General features: G+C 47.3%; 5 protein-coding genes across 5 annotated transcripts; 2 read left to right on the top strand and 3 right to left on the bottom strand.

Moving 5' to 3' along the window:
- Positions 1 to 513: 513 nt before the first annotated feature.
- aspB (septin AspB) lies at positions 514 to 2058 on the top strand (the record flags this gene model as incomplete). Its single annotated transcript, XM_056628670.1, has 3 exons — positions 514 to 802; positions 871 to 1337; positions 1423 to 2058. The coding sequence occupies 3 exons, from the start codon at positions 514 to 516 to the stop codon at positions 2056 to 2058; spliced, it is 1392 nt and encodes a 463-aa protein (XP_056491404.1).
- Positions 2059 to 8022: 5964 nt separating this feature from the next.
- On the top strand, positions 8023 to 10691 carry N7509_004032 (Zn(II)2Cys6 transcription factor; the record flags this gene model as incomplete). The annotated part of the gene is made up of 7 exons (XM_056628669.1): positions 8023 to 8069; positions 8122 to 8253; positions 8309 to 8550; positions 8606 to 8688; positions 8759 to 9381; positions 9431 to 9601; positions 9650 to 10691. The coding sequence occupies 7 exons, from the start codon at positions 8023 to 8025 to the stop codon at positions 10689 to 10691; spliced, it is 2340 nt and encodes a 779-aa protein (XP_056491403.1).
- Positions 10692 to 10781: 90 nt separating this feature from the next.
- N7509_004031 (putative 2-haloalkanoic acid dehalogenase) lies at positions 10782 to 11504 on the bottom strand (the record flags this gene model as incomplete). The annotated part of the gene is made up of 1 exon (XM_056628668.1): positions 10782 to 11504. One exon carries the CDS (start codon positions 11502 to 11504, stop codon positions 10782 to 10784), a length of 723 nt encoding a protein of 240 aa, XP_056491402.1.
- Positions 11505 to 12672: 1168 nt separating this feature from the next.
- Positions 12673 to 14400, bottom strand: N7509_004030 (alpha/beta hydrolase; the record flags this gene model as incomplete). The annotated part of the gene is made up of 1 exon (XM_056628667.1): positions 12673 to 14400. One exon carries the CDS (start codon positions 14398 to 14400, stop codon positions 12673 to 12675), a length of 1728 nt encoding a protein of 575 aa, XP_056491401.1.
- Positions 14401 to 15289: 889 nt separating this feature from the next.
- N7509_004029 (uncharacterized protein) lies at positions 15290 to 16954 on the bottom strand (the record flags this gene model as incomplete). The annotated part of the gene is made up of 1 exon (XM_056628666.1): positions 15290 to 16954. One exon carries the CDS (start codon positions 16952 to 16954, stop codon positions 15290 to 15292), a length of 1665 nt encoding a protein of 554 aa, XP_056491400.1.
- Positions 16955 to 17223: the final 269 nt, after the last annotated feature.

Genomic DNA, 17223 nt, shown 5'->3' with positions numbered 1-17223 from the left:
TGCATACATAGTACTAGTACCATACCTCTTCTGTAGGTCACAAGTAATCCACCCGCCCCCCTTTCTTTCCCAGACTGGAACTCCGTCAACCTCCCCCCTTCTCCTTCTCCTCCCCCATCCGCCCTCTTTCTCTCGTTTTTGTATTTTTGGCTTCCTCCCTTGAGGTGCTTTTGGTCGTTCGCTTCTCTTCTTCTGCAACGTCCATTCCCCCAATACCCACCCCTTTTCTCCGACGTCTTCAGGTACGATCCTCCTCCCTGACATTTCTCGATCTTCACCCCCCTCGATTTTTTTTTTCTTTGCTCGAGATTATTATACGACAAAGGAATCATTCCTCCCACCCCGGATTTCAGGACCGAACTGACATGATCATTGATTCGCAGGGATCGTTTAGTCTCACTTCTTCTCCTTCCCTTCCAACACGACTTTCGCCATGTGTAAGCTGTCCTTCCGGAGTCGCGATATCCCCAGGTTTCAGGGACACTCGACTACTTTCATCAGAACTCGCCGCTGATGTCTTCTCTAGCTTCATCTCCCGCCATTGAATCCCCCGTCGCGTCTCGGGACTCTCCTACCCCCAGCAGTGGAAAGGAGTCCCCATTCGTCGAGCGCAGCAACCCCATCTCCGGTAACGCCCAGACCGTTAGCTCTCGGGACCCCAAGGCTGTTGCCCAAGCCGCCACCGATATGAAGAACGTTGTTCGCCGCAAGTTGACCGGCTACGTTGGTTTCGCCAACCTGCCCAACCAGTGGCACCGCAAGAGTGTCCGCAAGGGATTCAACTTCAATGTTATGGTTGTCGGTACGTACTGAATCACCCCACAAATGACCCATCCGCACGGAAGCTCACACCACCCCCCTTTTTTACAGGTGAATCCGGCCTCGGAAAGTCAACCCTTGTCAACACCCTGTTCAACACCTCTTTGTACCCTCCCAAGGAGCGCACTGGCCCTAACGCCGACATCATCCCCAAGACCGTCTCCATCCAGTCCACCAGCGCCGACATCGAGGAGAACGGCGTCCGTCTCCGCCTGAGCGTTATTGACACCCCCGGATTCGGTGACTTCGTCAACAACGATGACTCCTGGCGCCCAATTGTCGAGAACATCGAGCAGCGCTTCGATACCTACCTCGAGGCCGAGAACAAGGTCAACCGCAGCAACATTGTCGACAACCGCATCCACGCCTGCGTTTACTTCATTCAGCCTACCGGCCACTCCCTGAAGCCTCTGGACATCGAGGTCATGCGCCGCATGCACACCAAGGTCAACCTGATCCCCGTTATCGCCAAGGCCGATACCCTGACCGACGAGGAGGTCGCTGCTTTCAAGGAGCGCGTATGTTTTTCACCCCCTCCCCCAAATACCCCCTCTCTCTACGTGTTTAGCGGGGTTGAATCTAATGTTTCACTTTTCTTTTTAGATCCTTGCCGATATCCAGCACCACTCCATCCAGATCTTCGAGGGTCCCCGCTACGAGCTCGACGATGAGGAGACCATTGCCGAGAACCAGGAGATCATGTCCAAGGTTCCTTTCGCCGTTGTCGGTGCCAACTCCGAGGTCGCCGCTGCCGATGGCCGTAAGGTCCGTGGCCGTAGCTACCCCTGGGGTATCATCGAGGTCGACAACGAGGAGCACTGCGACTTCGTCAAGCTGCGCCAGATGCTGATCCGCACCCACATGGAGGAGCTCAAGGAGCACACCAACAACTTCCTGTACGAGAACTACCGCTCCGACAAGCTCACCCAGATGGGTGTTGCCCAGGACCCCAGCGTGTTCAAGGAGGTCAACCCTGCTGTGAAGCAGGAGGAGGAGCGTGCCCTCCACGAGCAGAAGCTGTCCAAGATGGAGGCCGAAATGAAGATGGTCTTCCAGCAGAAGGTTTCCGAAAAGGAAAGCAAGCTCAAACAGAGCGAAGACGAATTGTATGCCCGACACCGCGAGATGAAGGAGCAGCTAGACCGGCAGCGCACCGAGCTAGAGGACAAGAAAACCCGTCTCGAGAGCGGCCGGCCCATCGAAGAAAAGGGCAAGCGCAAGGGTTTCTCCCTTCGTTAAGACGGCCCAACGCCTTCAACAATCCCAATGCTCTGCTCCTCTTCCCTGAGCCGTTGACGGCTGCCGAACTTGACCTTGAAACTGATTTGAACCGATCTCATCCCAACTCGCACTCTCTCCTTCACCAACCATTTTTTCCTTACCCTGTCATCACACCAACACACTCCCTAACGCAGTTTGTTTTGCTTCCCATTTCCTTTTCTTATTTTCGTTTTATTTTCCGCTGGATGGGCCCACGCATCGCCAAAAAAAGAGAATGGTTTTGATAATATGATTCCCTCGCAGAAGGAAACCGGGGATGAATTTCTCCTACTCCTCTTAACTTTATTAAACCCTTTTCTTCTTTTTTTTACAACCACCACAACCACTACCTACCTCACTATTACCCTTCTTGTGATGTACTTTTGCTACGCCATATCTTGTTCTTGCTCCGCTTTTCTGTGTGCCCTATTACCCGCTCAGTCTACCTCTCTCTCTCTCTTCCTTCTTTTTCGTTAAATTTTTTTAAACTCCTTTTTATTTTCCTTTGGGGGTTCATTCGGTTAGTCCCGTTTGTTTGCTCCATGTGTTAGTCCAATTGCAGCGCTTCGGCATTTCTTTAGTTTTATCAAGTTTCACGTTCTGTCTTGAGTTGAGTTTGAGTTGAGTTGAGGGGAGTCGAGTTCTGTGTATAGTGTAGCTCTTTGTCGGGTTGAGTGATATGGCTGTGTGGAGAGGATTGACTGGCTGGGGACGGGACTCGTGGAGCCTGGATGTCTTGCTTGTTCGCTTCAAGTTACTTGCTTGATATCTTTACCGCAGTGCAGAAGTAATAATAATGCGAGGCGCTGATTCTTACTTATGGATTTCCATCTAGACTTATCTAGATCCTACTAGTGGTTCTGTGCGTCTAAGTTTGTATGTGCGTTTTCAATAAATGCATGCGCCAGATGGTTGAGGACTCTGAGGTGTTAGCGCAAAATACCCCGTAAGCAAAAAATAGATCTAGATAATCTAAAACTCTGTATCTCGTAGCTTGGAAGGTGAGTGTAGGATATAATTAGAATCAAGCTTCGACCCACATGTACTACAGTGGTGTTGCAAAAGTTTGAAACCCCCTGCTGACCGTCCTGGTCTCCGCCTACTTGAGGGGGGCTAGTAGCTACCTGAGATGGGATAGTTAGTATCCCTTCCATCTTAGGTAGCTACTAGTCTGCCATTAGAAGGCGGTCGATAATGGCGGGCAATAGGGGGTTTCAAACTTTTGCAACGCCAATGTAGCTAGTAGTTACTCCGTACGTACGCGAGGAGGTACAAAGTTCTTGAGACCGTTACACTATACTCCCGCCACTCCCGCAAGAGCCGATTTGCTTCGAGTTTATTTAAAGTTCTTAGATTGAATGTTGATGTGTCGTTGACCTGCGAGTTACCTTATCCTCGTACTTTGTGCTGTACTCCGTACGACCAGGGGTCTTGACGAGCCGGGCCTTGAGTGACTCTGACACTGGCAGGAGGGTGTGCCAAGGAAACATTGCTAAGAAATGTTTTCCAGGTTCTGTTGAGCCATGTGTATATTAGCTAAGTCTTTGTCGGGTCGTTATCCTTATACTTCTGTACAGCTTATGTACGAGCCCACTGAATTTGCCTCGCGAAAATGAAATGGTGCTGCCTAATAGATTCCGCACGGTGAGGTAGGTAGGGAGCGGGTTGATCGGGGAGGAATGGTTAGTCTACCAACCAGGGGGGCTTTAGGCTGGCTTCTCCCAAATTCAGCTTTCAAAAAAGATGCTCCACCCACGGAGCCCGGTTCTCACACATGAGCCGAGCCGGAATTTTGGAGGCGCAGTAGATCAGGTGTACATCTACCATTCCTTTTTAGGATCTGTGCATGATGGCTGCATCTATGGACTGGGTGTATGTCGATGTACGTTGGATATCATTCACCAATAGGAGGTGATTTTGATTGACTGCTCCCATATTCAGTTTTCAACAGACCACTGGATTGGAAGCCTGAGCCGTAATTTTTGAGGCGCGGTAGATGCATATGTACATTCTAGTCCTTTTTAGGATTTGTACATGATGACTGCATCTACGGGCTACATGTGGATGTGCGTTGGAGATTATTTATCAATAGGAGCTGATTCTAATCAACTACTCCCACATTTAGCTTCAAAATGAATGGAGAGGAACAATTTGTAGGAAGGGCTGAGCCATAATTTTGATTTTGAGGGTGCAGTAGATGCCCATGTATATCAACTTTTGTTCAATCCAAGATTCATGCCTGATGATCGCATCTATGGACTGCGTCTGGATGTGTGCTTGACACTATTTACCAATAGGAAGTGATTTTGGTTGACTACTCCCATATTCAGTTTTGAATTACTAGCCCCAACCCCGAAGCCCGGGGCCGAGCCATATTTATTGGGGCGCAGTACATAGATGCACATATTTACATTCTATTCCTTTCTAGGATTTGTACCCATGATAACTGCATCTACGGGTTGCGTGTGGATGTGTGATGGATACCACCAACCAATAGGAAGGAATCTAGATTGCCTTCTCCCATATTCAGTTTTCAATTATATGTCGGGGTTGTTCAGGCTCTTCCGGAGCTGAGCCGTATTTATTAGGGTGCAGTAGTTGCAAAAGACATTCTATTCCTTTTTAGAATTTGTACATTATGACGGCATTATGGGCTGCATATGCTTAGTGGTATCTGCCAATAGGAGCTGATTATACCTGACTACACCCATATTTAGTTTTCAAAACAGGGACGATGACGACATCGACAGAGAGCAGCTAAGCCGTAATTTTTTATGGCGCTGTAGATGCACGTGTGTATATACTATTCTAGTCCCTTTTAGGATTCATACCTATGATGATGGTATCTATGGACTGTATCATGCATGATGTGGGGGTGTTGGATATCACATACCAGTGGGAAGGGATCTGGATCGCCTTCTTTCATATTCAGTTTCCAAATCAGTACTCGTTCCAGTACGTTCTGGAGCTGATCCGTATTTTCTGGGGCGTAATAGACCCGTCGGATGTGAATACCCTTTCTCTTTTTGAGTTTCAGATAAGACCGCATCCTAGGTCTACGGACTTGCTTGTGTATGTATGTTTGATACTTTCAATCAATAGGAGGTGTTTCTGATTGACTACTCCCATATTCAGCTTTCGAATTAGTATGCACAGTTGTACTCAGCCACCTCCGGAGCTGAGCCATATTTATTGGGGTGTAGTACAGTAGATGCAAACCTGGGCATATATGTACATTCTATTCCTTTTTAGGAGCTATAAATGACGACAGCATTCTCTGACTGCAGGTGAACGATAATCTTTGCCAATAGGAAGGGAGTTGGATCACCTACTCCCATTTCTCGGTTTCTAATTTGGTAGTTAGAAGCTCCTGGGAAGCAATGAAGCACCGAGCCTTAATTTCTAGGCCGCAGTGCAGGTAAATCTATTATTTTCTAGGATTATTGCGTAACCCCAGTATCTATAGTTAATTTTATTAGCCAATAGGAGGTGAGTCTGATCTTCTTCTCCCATATCTAGGTTTCAAAATATTGTCGAGGCGGGCGGGGATGACATAAGCTGAGCCTTAATTTTTGGGGCGCAGTGAGTTTACAGTTAACCCTATTACTATCTAAGATTATTGAATAGCGGCGGCATCTATATGCTAACTTACTTATTTTTCCTTCAGCAATAAGAGATGACTCTGATCTTCTTCTCCCATATCTAGGTTTTGAAATATTGTCGAGGTGGGTGGGAACCACGTCATAAGCTGAGCATTAATTCTCGGGGCGCAGTGAGTGTGCAGTTGAACTTATTCGTATCTAGGATTATCGCATGGCGGTGGAATCAAAGCTGACTTAGTTAATGTCCTTTGCCAATGGAAGGGGGTTTGGATCACCTTCTCCCATTACCAAGCTTCAGATTATGATCCAACGCAGGGGAATTTAATAGTACATCGAGTGACAAACATCTGGGTACACTTATAAGCCATGGTGCACTTTCGATGTATCCTTTTGTGTGGCGCCCATACAAAAAAGCATAGTTTTGCCAAATTTCTTCTGACGCCTTGCCACTTTGCAAATATTAGCTATCAAAGTTAAGCTGTACAAAGGTTTATGGGGGTTAAAAGGCCTTGTACATGAAAATATCGTAAACATGTATATTATAGTACAATAAATATTATTCAGATACAGCAGGGCAAAATCGGCTCTTAATGCTGTATATTTTGCGCGGTACTCATACTTTTGTCACTCGATGTACCGAGTGAGCCGAGCCTTAATATTGAGCGCAGTAGTTAAATCTAGTCCTACCTAGGGTTATTGCATGGCGCCTGCATCCGGAGATTGCATTTAGTTAGTTTCTTTAACCAATAAGAGGCGAATTTGATCACCTTATCCCATATCCAGGCTTCAACGAATGTTGTTGTTGGGGCTGTGCACCATGAGCTAAGCCATTCTTTTGCAGTCCACGGGCGATCCAGCTGATCCTCTTTGGGGCTCATGTGTAGAAAGTGATGGAATGCTCTGGATCCATATATTTGATGCTCTCTGCCAATGGGAGGGCGATTGGATTGCCCGATTCCTTGTCTAGCTTTCAAAACAGTGCTCAGTCATCATTGAGCTGAGCCATAATTTCTGAGACACAGTGAGCATAGTCCGCAGCATCAACCATCTAGTTCTCTTTAGAATCTATGCTGTAGTGGCTATTATTTGGTGTACGTAGGAGCATATGCCCAGGCAATTAATGTTCTTCACAAATAGGAAAAAGGCAGTCCTTCTGCTACTAATTTAAGTTCTATTTCAGTAGGCGAGTATTTTTAGGATCTGAAAAATAACCGAACTAAGCCAGAATTGTAAAGCATAACGACTAAACATATACTGACTCGGAGTACATAGATCTTATTCCTGTTTGTGACTCAGACTAATGCCTACTAGTACTAATGAGTGACCTGCTCTGGGGCCCGGGGTGCATATGCCTGGCACCTCTGGCGAATGGAAGGGGGACACTGAACCTGCTCCCCAATTCTAGTTTTGAAATAAACTCATTAGTCGGTGAAGCGTACACTCAAAGCTGAGCCATGGTTCCCGAGGCGCACAAATCATAGGTGCCTTAGTCCTCTTTGGGGGCTGTACATGATGACAACAGAAGACTGCATGTATTCAATGTGTTCGCCAATAGGAGAGGGATTTAGTTCACCTCCTCCCATATCCAGTTTCAATATTTGGAGGTTGTGGCGACAATGACAGCGATTGGATTCTGAGGTAATGAGTACTACTGAGCCATGATCTTCGTAGTGCATGGGGCTTATATGGAACATTTGGCCACTCCTCCAAATAGAGATGCCGGAGCATGAGCCTCCTCCCTCTCCCTCAACTATAGATCTTTGTTTTACGCTGTGGAAGATCACTGTAAGCGTATTCCATTGAATTATAGCCACGGACTTGACACTCAAGGGCACTGTAGGTGGCCCTGCATAGGGCAAACGTTTGCAACCGGTAGAAACATTTCTGCTTCAAGTTTGGAGCACAGTACCTGATGGAATATCTATCATATCAGGTATACTACTGAAAGTTGCGACTCTATCCTCTGACCAAAATCATTCTTGATTCGAGTGGGGCAAAATCAACTGGCGAATTGGGGGGCCAGATCTTTGCACACAAGGTCATGGAAAAAGCAAATAAACCGAGTACATGCACAGGTCTCCACTATACAGCTCCACAATATTGAGTGAAGATCAAGCTCATATGGCATCACTTTATATTGAAGGAGAGCTCATCACAATGAGTCTTTTGGACATCGGAACTTAATCAGTCTAGGTTCTAGATTCCGCGCTCCCATTCGCTGGTTTTCTTATCACTGCGAGAGTCACGAGATCAACCGACCCCACACTCTGGCGGCGCTGTGGGGAACCGTACCTCCCCCGTGGATAGTTAATCACTTCCAGCCACTTGACCCCCCTCACAAATGAAGCTGAAGCGATGGATAATAGGAAACGCACAGCTCGAGCGTCAGTATCAAGGAGTGTTTTAAGATCATGAGCGATGTCTAACATGTTCCATACAGATGCGATGACTGTCGGCGCATGAAGGAGAAGTGTGAGGGTGGAACACCATGCAGGAGGTGTCTCCGCTTCCAACGCGTCTGTGAGAGGAGGCAGGCTCCGAAGACAACTGATTTCAGGCCCTATATCCCAGCGTGAGTATTCATGTTGCCACTATTGCGAGCAGAAAGGCGCTAAAATACGAAACAGGGAACAACTGGCCAAGGCTGACTTTCGAGACTTGATCGACCGCTCAAAGTATATGGAACGAATATTGAAACGTACAATTAAAGGTATTCGAATTGATTCAAAGAGTCTTGCCGAATTGGCGGACTCACTTGATGCCGATAGCGATAATGCAAGCCTTGTCGGGTCCGACGCCCAAGAAGTGGAGGGATTGGCGATGGACGATGAAGCGTGCACAATGGATCCAAGAGAAGATAATACAACACGTCAGTATCCGCAATTTGATTCCATTCGGATATATCTCATCGCTGATATTTCCAGACTTTTCCGGCGAATTTTCATATTGGAACTTCTCCATGCGGCTGAAAGAGCATTTTGAACAAATGGGGGGATTAGAGAGCCGGGTAGGATCAACCCTTTCCTCTGTGGATATCTGCAGAACATGAGAACATATCATCTAATTAAAGAGAATAGAACACAAGCGATCGCAACAGAGGTTGGGATTTCCCACGAGCCCACCAATTACGACCAGGACGTGATCATCTCTCAGCAGCAATATCATGCTGTCCACCCCGTCCAATTGCCGAATTCTTGGCAAGAATATTTTTCAAATATGTCGAGACCCACTACTTCCTAGTTGAGGAGTCTTGGCTCCTCGAGAGAACGAGTCTTTTGTACGAGGACCGCGGCAGCTTCACCACGAAGAAAGGGAGCGAGGTGATCATCAGCATCTTACTTACTGTATTCGCGATTGGGTCCCAATATGCACACCTAGAGTCATCAACGAGTAAATCGACCGCAACCGAAGGCCAGACATTCGCTGAAGAGGATATTGGTGCCATATTCTACCAACAAGCAATTCGGTTACTTCCAGAGATTATTGAACAATCTTCGCTTGAAAGTGTCCAAGCCTGCCTTCTCTTTGGTTACTATGCACTTCCTGTCGATACCTCGGGACTGGGCTATATCTACGTTAATCTTGCAATTCGACTTGGAATGCAGAATGGGATGCATCGAAGATGCAAGAATAATGCATTTACTACGACCATGATTGAGACCCGTAATCGAGTATGGTGGACGGCATATCTTCTCGAAAGGTGAGTTCAACGTTGACCATATATAGTAAGATTTGCTAATCAAGGCTAGAAAAATTTCAATCTTCCACGGACGACCTCTTTCAGTACTCAGAACTGAAATTGACGCGACACCCCCTGTATATCGACCAGAATTAGACTTGGTTGGCACTCGCACAAGTGTCGCACGTGCTGGGGCCTCGATCCAGTTGATTCATTTTCTAGAGGATTTGTTTGGTGATGTGTACGTCTTGATAGCTCCGAGATATGACCAATACTAACACGTTCGCAGACGCAATCTTCGCAATTGCCGTAAACACCAAATCCCCGAAATAATATCGAGCCTCTTGAATTCGAGATCTGCGATGGAGAAGTGGTGGAGCTCTCTTCCCCGAGAGCTTGTGTCCAGCAGTTTGCAGCCGGTAGTGCACATTCGTTCAGTCATGCATCTTCAGCTGGAATATTGCTTAGTTCGCATGTTTATTGGGCGGCCTTTCCTGCTGAAGAAAAACATGGCGGACTCAATGAATAATTCACCGGCAAATCCAGAGTCCAATGTCGCCGAAAAAACCCTGTCTTCAGAAGGTCTTGGTTCCAAAAACTCCTTGGGCCCTAAAGAGTTGGTCGATGACTGTATTAAGGCGGCGATGGAGGCATTGGATCTTCTGCAAGAACTTCAAGATTGTGGGCTAGGCTTGGCGCGAGCTTCGTATATCGAATATAGTTCGTGTCGGGCATCACTTCTTGTTTTGATTGCCTACTCAATCCAGAGTTTCTCAGAACAGTATCGAACACCGCTCTACAAAGGGCTGGATATGATTAGAGAGATGTCTGCGGCTGGCGAGTCGGCTCAGTCTGAGGTTTCCTTGATTGAAACGCTTGAACGGGCACTTGCGCGTCTCCATAGCGGGGTCCAGCTATCTCAGCAAGGTGAAATCGTCCCACACGAGCGACCCATCTCAGATTACGAGGCTTTCAGGCATTGGGGATCACGAGTGAGGAAAGATGTCGCCTTTGAAGCACCGAACCTTGCGACAGGTCCTGCCACAAGTCATACAGAGGACTCTATACCGCAAGCTGGCCAATCTCGAGACTTTTATGGGATTGATCAAACAGTGGACATGGATTTCAGTCAAGCATTCATCTCGCCCTCCGAACAAGATACGGATCCGTTCGGCGCCCTTGATCCAATTTTTGAATCACCAGATTTTGGCTCTGCCAGTACATCATTTCCGGCGGCATGGCCTACCTGGACGGAATCACAAGTGCTTGAACAATTTCTAACGAACGCGGAATACGGATCAACGCAGAGTATGGACATGAGCAGAGAATAAAAGCTCCCCGGGAGCCCTTTTTTCTTATAATAATGTACAACCACACATTGCATTTTCATTTGGAGTCAATTTAAATATGTACAAAGCCCCTTAAGATGAAGCTGCTATGACCTTATCCGCCATTGCAGGCAAACTATCCTCATGAACCTCCATATCAACATCAAATATCTCCGCACAAGACTCCTTCTCATAAACAGTGCAATAAGCTCCCCTAAAGCCCACCTTCACAGCAGCCGAAACATCCCACATATGCGCCGCCGCAAACCACTTCACATCATCATCCTTAAACCGGGCCAAAGCAGGCTTATACGCCGCGAGCGCAGGCTTAGCAATACCAGCCGTATCACAGCTAAGGAAATTCACCAGAGGCATATCGACACCCCCGCGCTCGAAATAACCCCGCACACGCGTCACATCTCCAGTCGTAAGACACCAGACCGTGAAACCCGCATCACGAAGTTTAGCAAAACACTCCTTCGTTCCGGGGCGAAGCTCGAGATCAGAGTAACTCTGCGCGCACTGGTTTCTCTCGGCTTCAGTTGCGAAGGATCGAGGGTCTTCGACGCCCATCATGTAGAGTGTGCGGAAGAAGAGTGCCAGCATGACTTCCTTGTATGGCTTGTAGCGCTCGGAAATCGAGAGAAAGGTGAATTCCAGCTCCGCTGCTGTCATCCATGTAAAGCCGAAGGAACGGGCTGTGATGTTTCGGGCTAATAGGCGGGGTCCGATGACTTTGTCGATGCCATTGTAGAAGGCGTCAAATGAGACGCATGTTCCGACTACGTCGAAGACAACGTGTTTTTGGCCAGGCATTGTGAGCGAGCGAGCCTAGTGAAGGCAAGCAAAGGGAAGAGAAGAGAAGGAATTGACTTGGGCGTTGCTGATGCTGATGCTGATAATGCGGGATTCAGCAAAGGGCGGTAGACAAGGTAATTGAATTGGATTTCGCGATATTTGGGAGATTCCGTAATGTAATACGGATTGAACTTTCTTGATTCGATTGTAAGGCTCCGGGTTCATGTAGAGAGATAAGCTTCGTGAGTTAATATAGGAGAATTCACTGTGAATGGCTCCCCCGCACCGAAAGTGTTAAAGTGATAAAGTGTTATCGCGAGATCCGGTGGAGGCTATTCCCGATTTGGTAACTCCGGTCCGGTTTATCAGTAGTCGTGGGAGATTATTATCAACCTCTAACCTTATTCTTAATTATGGGTCAGGTGTTTTGGTAAACGGAATTGGGGGTCAATGTAGATTTCTACATTTCATCGGGCACGGGGTTTTGGGTTCTTTTTTTGTTAAGGGCGGCTGGCATCTCTCCGATCTCGTAAGTGGGCCAAGTGACCACCGTTTTCCTTTTAGGAAATATAGGCCAATTCACAGTAAATCTAGCGGGGCTACAGTAGAATTCGAAAACAGATTACCCCTCGGACACACTGGCTTCTTTCGCAGCGCCCCCGCTCAGATCGCGCTAGGCTAGATTGGCTAGTCAAAAGTCCCACTATCCTTTCTCGATGTATTTCTGGTAGATCATCATAATCACCGTAACTACTGGTTTCGTCCAGACGCTGGCCCACGCTTTGTTTCTCGACCCGTACGTCCGCTAATACTTTCTTAGACCACTTAACAAACGACCCCTGTTTAGTCGTCAGAGCGTATTGGATTTCCGTCCTCTTATGAGTCATTGTAATCTACCGTATTCTCCCATAGAAATCCTTAGTGGGACCTTGAACGGGGTGGGGACATCTGGTAATCTGGCTTGATCTACGCTCGCTTTCTCTTGTGAAGGCTGTGCTACTGTTGTAAAACGACTACAGTAGCCCTACTGGGCCAACAAAGCTCTCGTTTACATCCTCGAATAGCTGTTACCCTATTCCAGCTTCTTTCCGCTAATAGCATCTATCCATAGCTGGTACCGCCCGTTGAAGCATTAGTCCGCTTTGTTAGGATAGATGCTTGTGTGTGCTTTAAGTCTAAGATTATGCTAATTGGCCGATACAAAATCCCAGTCTCTCGCTAGCAGCACCTGCGCTTGGTGGATTCTGGCCTCCTCCACGTCCTCAAAGTGTTTGTGAGCCGACAACTGCTCGCTCTTGTCTGACCGGTGGAAGTAGGGAGAATCCACCTCGCAGTGCGTATAAGTGTCAGGCAATTTGCCTTCGTACAAAAACGCTCGCACATGTTTCGCAATGCACACTGACGGTACTGCAACAGAGCAATGGCCATACCCTTTGACCTCGACGATCTGCGAACCCTCGAATGCCTCGTTCGCAGACCACGCAGCTATGAGGGGGCACACGGGGTCGTAAGTTGTCGAAAGTATTAGCAGCGGATGTGTCGTCTTCACACTTTTACGTGGCACATAGGAATGTGTCTTTGGTACAGCCCAGTGTTGCCGCACGTAATAAATTTTGCTTTGCACAGGGCTGAACAGACTATGGTTGAATAAGGGCGCGATCTTATCCAAGAACGTCTGTCTGTCTCGAGGCCAATGCATCGGGCCACTAATACCGTCGTTTAGGGTGATAAACTCGTTTGCTTCATGATGCCAATCCCGAATCTCCTCAATTCCATATGCTAGAAATGCATTTGTCGCATTCCCTTGGATCAGTCTGTACATATTATCCGCAAGGGCAGTCCACATTGAAGGTTTGTACAGGGCCTCGAGAAACCCGTTGTACCAGACCTTCTCATAGTCAAGCAAGCCGTAAACGGAGTTGTTGATGTATACACTGATGGGCTGATCTCGAAGCGTGTCCATGTACGAGAGCACGGTGTCACGCAATTCCTCTTTGGATGCTGCCAACAAGGCCAGGGAGCAATTTTCTGCTCCACCGTTGATGCACTCGTCAAAGAAGCCATCGAGTACCGTGTCTGTGTCGATTACTGACTGTGCTTCAAAAAGACCTTCGTACCACTCGAATTGATTCACGACCCCATCAATGATAACGCGCTTTGAACGTTCGGGAAATAGCCCTGCATATGTCTGACCTAGCAGACTGCCATAACTGAATCCCCAGTATATCATGTCTTGCTGGCCCAGAGCATCAAGAATGCTGTTCATGTCGGCGGCTGTCTGGGGAGTGTTGAGATACTTGGCATACTCGCCCATCGTGTCAGGACATGCCTTGGCAAAATTCTGCGCCCACGCATAGACTTCGGGGCTATCGCCTATTACATGTAGAGATCGAACGCGGGACAATTTCTGTCGGGTCCTATCGTCCGGATAGCAAGAGGCTATTGGTGTCGAGCTATTGACCCCGCGAGGGTCGAATGAGAGTAGGTGGAAACCTTCGCCGACTACGGCCTTCAGCTGCTCTCCTAGGCGGTATAGAAACTCAAAGCCGCTAGCTCCAGGACCACCAGGGTTTAAAAGGAGATTTTGGGTCGCGTTGTTGCCTCGCATGCGAACAAGTGGGATGGTAAAGGTCCTATCTCCCGGGAACCCCAGATCGAATTGGTCCATAGGAACATTAATACTGCTGCATTCAAGGGGATTGCCCTTAAAGCTCCCACAGGACTGCCAGCTGATGAGCTCTTCATTGTATTTGAGGGACCCTGATTCAGTCGTCGATGGCAATATGCCCAGCCAGCTATGCAAAATAATGTAAAAGCATGATAAGAAAGATGTAATGATGACCCAGAACTTGGAACGCGAAACTGTTCTTTGCTGAGTCCATGCCAAGTCTCCCAGTATATGCTTCTCATCCATGACGTGTTTGCCGGTGGGGTGTATAATCGAATGGCCCGGTTGCAGAGACGTATCCCCTTCAAAAGGTGAGAATTTGTTGAGTCAAGCTGGAAGAGAAAGAATGGTATGATGGTTTGCGCTACTACTAGTGTTAAATAGCGAGCGAGCGAGCATCTTACGGACAAAGTCACATGAGCAGGGAGTGACTTCCCCGCTGCACTAGGTGGGCGCTGATATTGGACTCGCTAGGACCGCCTTTCGCCTACTCAGATTGAGAAACATTTCAGTTATAATATGTCGCTTTGACGAGGGTAGTCGTTCTGGAAATAAAAAGGGTCTATTGTTAGGAACGATATATTTACCTTAAGACAGATTAGAGTGGTCTCGGGTACGGTTCGAGAAACAAAACGTGAGTGCCCAGAGAGGTTTTCGAATTTATTGTTTGGCCACGGGCCATTTCGGCAGGTATGGTTTGCCCCATGCCGGAAACCATGATTACGGTAACTTTAGTGATCTACCTGAAGTACATCATGAACAAATGGTGGGAACTTTCCCTGACCTAATTCAGTTTAGCTCGATCTGAGTGGGGCGCTGGGAAGGAAAACGTCAGTGTCAAAAGGGTAATCTGTTTTCGAATTCTACTGTATCTTTTGTATTGGAAAGAGTAACAGTTGCAATTACTACCTTGGATGTCTTGGGAGATGAGTCTTGCTGTTGATCTTTTGTACTATGCAGCTGGACCGGTTGCACATCTCATGATTCATAATGAACACTGCTATTTGATTTTAGACTGACCAGTAACGACCAGTCCCAGCTTTGATAAAAACAGGTGGGATCGGATTTACTGAGATAAGTGTATGAAATGAAATGAAAAGAGTACAAGTAGTATTTGCTATATAATTGACCAAATTTAGGACCACAGAATATTCAGTCGTCGAAGTCCACGTTTTGGAGCTGGCTCGGGCTCAGGGTTCTGTCGATAATGTTCAATAAAAGGTCGGATAGGGATTTCCTCCAACGGAACTATCTTCGTTCTCTTCGTGAATTTGTACCCAAAGTAAACAATGATGATGAAAGGAAGGTTAAAGTAGGAGCTGATAAAGGTCTCCGTCGACCATTGGCCATTGATAAAGGTAGTAAAGCCTCCAGTCAAGAAGAGAAGGATAAAAATGATCAACGAGAACCATGCTCCATATGGTTGAAACGGAGCTGCCCATGGTAATTCTCGCTTGCGATCGATCCCCTGCTTCTTGCATCCATATAAGAATCGAAGATAGACAATCAGCAGAGTTATCCAATTGACAAGTGTCGATATAGACACCAAGTCCTGGAGCCACGTGAAGGCGACCGATGCACCACTCGAGAGACACATGTATCCGAGGGCCATGAAGACGCCATAAAGGGCAACAGCAACGTAGGGAATCGAGAAGCGATTGAGGCGCTTGAAGATAGCGGGTGCATGGCCTTGCACGGCCAATCCGTATAGGATTCGAGAGCCTCCGAGCATATTCGAGTTACCCGATGACCAAGCTGATGTCAGGACAATCGCATTGATGATCGATGGCACCACCTTGATACCGGCAGACTTGGCTGCAATAACAAAGGGTGACTGGGCTGCTGTTCCCGACTCTGAAAGAAGATCTGGGTTGCCAGATGATACAACCAAGGTCATCATGAAGATCGTGATTATATAAAATACCAAGATTCGAACAAATATACGTCGTGCAGCCATTGGGATAGCCTGTCGGGGATATCTGGTTTCTGCAGCAGCAACGGTAATATTTTCGATGCCAGAATAGGCATAAAGGGCATTGCTGAATGTGGCCCAAAACCCAAGAAAACGACCAAGTGAGCCTTTGATCTCGAGATATTGAACAAAGGGACCATATGGAGACTTCCAAAATTCAAAGCCTATAGTCTTGTGATTTGGTGCACCACCACAAGTGATGACTAGAGCCATAACGTTGATACCGATAATCAACATTATTTTGAGCATTGAAAAGCCGAATTCCAGTTCACCGTATACGCGTACGAAGAGCAGTGCTGTAACGATCATGATAGCACCAAAAATAGTGATCCATATAGCACTGTTCACGGTGACCCAAAATTCAACGATAACAGCACAGGCGACCAGTTCAGCGGGGATGGACACAATATACGAGTATATTTGATTCCATCCATTGGCAAATGCGAGTGCCTCATCGAAGAAGATATCACAGTATCGTATAATACCTCCTTGAAGAGGAGCCAATGAACCCATCTCTCCAACACCAAACACCACACTTGCCACAGCGAGGCCGATAATGGAGTATGACAAAAAGGCTCCTAACGGACCAGAGTGGGCGATAGCACGTCCGGAGCTCAGGAAGAGACCTGTGCCAACAGTGCCAGCAAGTGCGATCATCTGGATATGCCGCTGGTGGAGTCCTTGTCGGAAGTGGTTGATTTCCTCCAATTGACCGGCGGGATTCTCCTCATCCATTTCTTTGGTCATCCCGGCATTGTAACTAGGGAACTTCTCTTTGGAAGAAATGTTGTGAATATCGTGGTCTTCCGACATGGCGGAAATGGTCATGGTTAAAGACTAAGCATGAAACGGAATTTTCTTGAAGAAAGTTGAGTTATCGGAATCCAAGTCGTTGTGGGAAATATGTACTGCTTTTTCACCTTCATGCGTATGTCTGCGAGCAATCTAGTGGCGCCAATGAAGATGCTTGGAGACAGGTCGCCTTGGATCCATTGGTAATCGCCCGATTATCGTTGGTTCAAGTGACCGGATTCCCACCGGCTAGATAACACGTTGACTATCTTGCAGACAAAAGGAGATCTAGTGCTCGTGTCAAA

The sequence above is a fragment of the Penicillium cosmopolitanum genome, assembly GCF_028827165.1.
Source record: "Penicillium cosmopolitanum strain IBT 29677 chromosome Unknown utg000005l:1.0-4006212.0:1.0-4009387.0, whole genome shotgun sequence".
Classification (NCBI taxonomy): Eukaryota; Fungi; Ascomycota; class Eurotiomycetes; order Eurotiales; family Aspergillaceae; genus Penicillium; species Penicillium cosmopolitanum.
This window is presented reverse-complemented; position numbering and strand designations above follow the sequence as displayed.